Source organism: Cryptomeria japonica, chromosome 7 (assembly GCF_030272615.1).
Source record: "Cryptomeria japonica chromosome 7, Sugi_1.0, whole genome shotgun sequence".
In the NCBI taxonomy this organism is placed as follows: Eukaryota; Viridiplantae; Streptophyta; class Pinopsida; order Cupressales; family Cupressaceae; genus Cryptomeria; species Cryptomeria japonica.
The window spans coordinates 104071401-104075690 of NC_081411.1; the positions used below are offsets into that span (position 1 = coordinate 104071401).

The window sequence follows — 4290 nt, forward strand, 5'->3', positions numbered from 1 at the left end:
TAGTTTTGTATTGTATTGTTATATACAAAGATATAAGACCAGGAAAAGAACAATATACGTGCATATATGTATATTTTTTGTGCAAATAACATAGTCTTAATACATTTAAAAGCAATGAATATGATTGAAAGTAACTTATGTGAAGAGGAAAAACCTTCAAAGAGATAATTGGCACATGTAAGAAATGTCCATACATATATTTATAGAAGCATACTTGCTTTTGTTAAATATAATTGTTTGTATACATAAAAATAGTAAATATGAAAAATAGCTAATGGTATAATTATATCATAAACTGTAATGTTTAATAATTAGAGAAGATGCGTTATAATCCTAAGGCTTTGTACTTAGGCAGCTGATTTCTGCAAGCAGTGCATGGCACTCAGCTTTGAAGTCAACAGGAGCAACTTTCTTGACCGTCACTTTCATCTTGGATTCTGAATTGTATGTCTCAGTACAAACCAACACTGTGAATGAATAGTAATGTGAAAGTACTGCCTTGATCACCGAGGAAGGTGTCTCTTTTGTTGTTGCATCATTTTGTAGTGTATAGAGTTGTCTTGTAGTTTTGTGTAGCAAGTGATTACCACCCTCATCAAAAGAAGTGGCCCATAGAGTACTTGTGGCATCTTGCAACTTTAGAGGCAAGAGGTAACTATAATTATAGTCTTGCATATTCATTTGACATCTAGAGTAGAACCAAGAATCATCAGCTTGTTGTGTACATTTTTTCTTGCAAGGCCTTCCATTGACTATCAGTGGGCAAGCTGTGTAATAGAAATTTTGGTCATTGACATTGACATAGCGTAGAATAGCTAGCAATGTTGTCTGAATTGTTTTTGGTTTGATGCTCATCCGCTCACAGATCAAAGAGATTGTCATTCTAGTATATTTGTCATCTATGTGGATAGTTTCTGCAACAAAGGGTAGAGCAAGCAAAGGGTCCCTTCCTCTTGAAGTTAGAAGCTCTGCTTCTAGGAAACTTGGGTTGATATGTAATGTTGTTGCAGCTATTATGTTCACAAGCTTGCCATTGAAATAGCCAACATGAGCATTATGTAAAGAAAGGATCACCACACTATCATTGGTCAACATATTTTTCCATTCCAGACCCTTTTGTTTTGCTATTGGGCCCCATAAGTTGATGTCAATTATTGAACCAGATAGATCATTAATTTTCACAACACATTTTTGTGTTTGATTGCCATATTTCCTATGAATAGGAATGGTATCTCCAACATATAGAACAATACCAATAACATCAACTAGTGTATTGTTTGTTAGTTGAAACAATTCGCCAATAGGTGTGAAAGGAGCAGTTTGTTGAACTACTTGTTCTTCGTTGGTGCAGCGTTTTACTATGGATGTATTAGACAAGGTGATTTCTAAATGATTGTTTAGTTTGTTGTACCTTGCATTTGCCTCCTTAATAGATCCTTTTGAAATAATATAATGTGAACCTATGTCCACACAGTTATAGTGTAACTTAGCTATCTCATCAAAACATGTAATTCTAATTTCAGAACCATCACAATCAACAATGTCAAAGCTAAAGACATGGCCATTTTTGGCGGTTGTGCTATATGCCTTAATAGGTCGTTTATGAGTAACTTTCCCTTTGATTGTCCATTTATTTTGGTATGGATTCAAAGTTTTTATAGGACTTATATTTTCAGAAGTTGTTGTTTGTGGGGATGGCAATTCAGTTGCAAACTGAAGTGACCATTTAGATGTTGATGGTCTATCCTCAGACATAATTTCTGGTTGTTGTTCTTTGAATAGATATTCTGGTTTTCCAAAGAATGGGAAAACACTTTGTTTCACTTCCAGACTAAGTATTACAATAGTCCTGTGAAAACAAAAGAGTTCTTCTTTAATTACTGTTAATTGTACATAAATGAAATTAAAAAAAGTTGAAACATATTGTATTTAATAATCATAGTTGATTTCCTACCTTGTGTTCCATATGTATCAGCATGTATAGCTCGATAAATGGATTATTGTGCCTATTTTTAGAATATTTGAATCTATCAGAGTAGCATATTTAGAAGGCAAGATTGCCAACTGCATGTATTTGCCATCAGATAATACTAGTTTATGTCTGTCAGTATCATCTGTGTTGTTCTGCATTTTCTGAAATGACAAAACTTGTAGCAATGTTGAAGGAAGGTCATCCCCAGAATTGATAGATTGGATTGCAAAAGGGGTAGGGACATACTCTTGGTTTTTTCCCTACAAAAAATAATATGAGTATAGAGGATTTAATTTTAACGGGAAGCAGCTCATATATTTGCTTACTTGTCAATGTAAAGCTTGTGTTAGTAAACTATGTAATCAAGGTATGGTATGTATACAATATGCATCTACTTTTGTACTATGCTATAAAAAAAGGATGCATGTGGTAATGAAAAGGATGGTATGCAAAAGAGCAATGAACTGTCAAAAAAAAGAGCATAAAAGATTTCTATATTGAAAAGCTTTGATAATTTAGCTTACCAAATTATCAATAGTGGAATGGTCTATGGATTCAGAGGTAGCTGCTGAAGATGCCATTGTGCATATATACCTTTTGAGAATTAAAAGTAAATTATAACCATGATGAATTCTAGTTCTTATATCAGAATACAATCACAAGATGATGTAAGCCTATCGAAGGTATATATGCACAAGCAGAGTAAAATTAACTGAGCATAGAGTAATGTTGCTATAGTTTTCTTTTTGTTTCAAATGCTAGTGAATTGATCATAATGTGATTGAAAATGCATTGAAAGCGATAATTGATCATATGCTGAAAAGATCAAAAAACATTAAATATGACATAATGATTTATATATTTGAGAGCATATTAGAAAAATATGAGTTTATCCAATCAAAGATATTTCAAAATACGGTATGGTTCTGTCTGTTTTGAATGCTAACCAAAATATGAATGTAACTTTTCAAAGATTGAATAATTAGAACAACATAGGATCAACCCAAGCAACCCATCTGAGGTCATTATCACTCCATTTAAATTCTTTGTCTCGCAATGTGAAAATAACCGTTGGATCAAGTAATTGTTCAGTACTTGGTATTGGCAAAGGTGCTAGTTCAATACTATGTATGGTTGTTATAGCACTACAAGATGTAGACATGTTGATTGTTGTTTGCTTTGGTGATTTATGTTCATAGTGGGCAATGATCTTTCTGAGTTTACTCTTTAACTTGTCGCTTTCTTGCAACATGCTATCAATTACATTGTTGATGTCCTCTATTGCTTTCAAGTTTGTATCTATTCTTGAAATTTGATTGTGTTAGTGTGGTTGTTTTTTGTTTGAATGACATATTTGAAAAGCATTACTAAAAAAAGTGAACATACAAGAATAATACAACAAATCTTTAAGTAGATCACTTTTTTTTGTGAATGATGATGAATTTACTATTAACAAACCCTAAAAACTTGTAATAATTACCACAATACATTAAGATTTGTAAATTGTCTAATGAGTCAAACTACAAAGCTTTCACTCTGTGAAAGAATGGTTTAGTTGCATTTATTTTAGAGTATGTGTGCATATATATCCATGTGTATATATACAGGTAGATATGTGTATATTAGTGTACATAGTTCTATAGATATACATCTGACATATATACATATATATCTATATTTATCTTTAAGACTAAAAGCCTCCATGTGCACAGAGTTAGTTATTGGATTTGCGTTAAGCTAGGCAAAGATGTTGTCTTCAATGATTTCATCTGAAGGTTGTGCATGAATGTCGATGTTCTTTATGGCTGCTTGCAACCTTAAAATCTAACTTGTTTTGTTGTTGTCAACAATATTTTGGTTTGCATTTTTTGGTGTGGTAATTTCCACATAAGGTTATTACCTTTTGTTCTCTGTGTGATTGTTTTATGTTGTGTTTCTCAAGGACTGCTATCTTTAATGATGTCTTTAATGATTTTATCCTCAAGGCTGTGCATGAATGTTGACGTTCTTTATGGCTGCCTACAACCTTAAAATGGAATTTGTTTTATTGTTGTTGCCAATATTTCGCTCTACAATTTTCGCTTTCAAAATGTTCGCATAGATTGTTGGGTTTGTTCTTGTTCTGATAATTTCGCAATTTTCTAGGTTGTTTTGTGAGTTCGAACCTGTGAGATTGTTTCCTTTTGTCCGAATGTTTGGCTCTACAATTTTCTGCTCTGGAAATGTTCACATAGATTATTGGGTTTACTTCAAATAGCAGTCTGTAGATGTTCGGCTAGATAGATGGGTAATGTTCTCGTTTTGACTGTTTTGTGAGT

The 4290-nt window shown here is 32.7% G+C and overlaps 1 protein-coding gene across 1 annotated transcript; it reads right to left on the reverse strand.

Moving 5' to 3' along the window:
- Window positions 1–333: 333 nt before the first annotated feature.
- On the reverse strand, window positions 334–2553 carry LOC131073435 (replication protein A 70 kDa DNA-binding subunit E-like). Its single transcript, XM_059208272.1, has 3 exons — window positions 2497–2553; window positions 2066–2232; window positions 334–1849 (listed from the first exon to the last, which is right to left on the reverse strand). Exons 1-3 carry the CDS (start codon window positions 2551–2553, stop codon window positions 334–336), a joined length of 1740 nt encoding a protein of 579 aa, XP_059064255.1.
- Window positions 2554–4290: the final 1737 nt, after the last annotated feature.

Bases quoted from the DNA above. Each gene is read 5' to 3' on its own strand.
- LOC131073435 (XM_059208272.1), bottom strand. From the start codon at position 2,553: ATGGCATCTTCAGCAGCTACCTCTGAATCCATAGACCATTCCACTATT. The intron at 2,233-2,496 runs GTAAGCTAAATT...TATTTTTTGTAG, and splicing joins ATTCCACTATTGATAATTTG to GGAAAAAACCAAGAGTATGT. The intron at 1,850-2,065 runs GTTGGCAATCTT...TTGTTTTCACAG, and splicing joins TCTGATGGCAAATACATGCA to GACTATTGTAATACTTAGTC.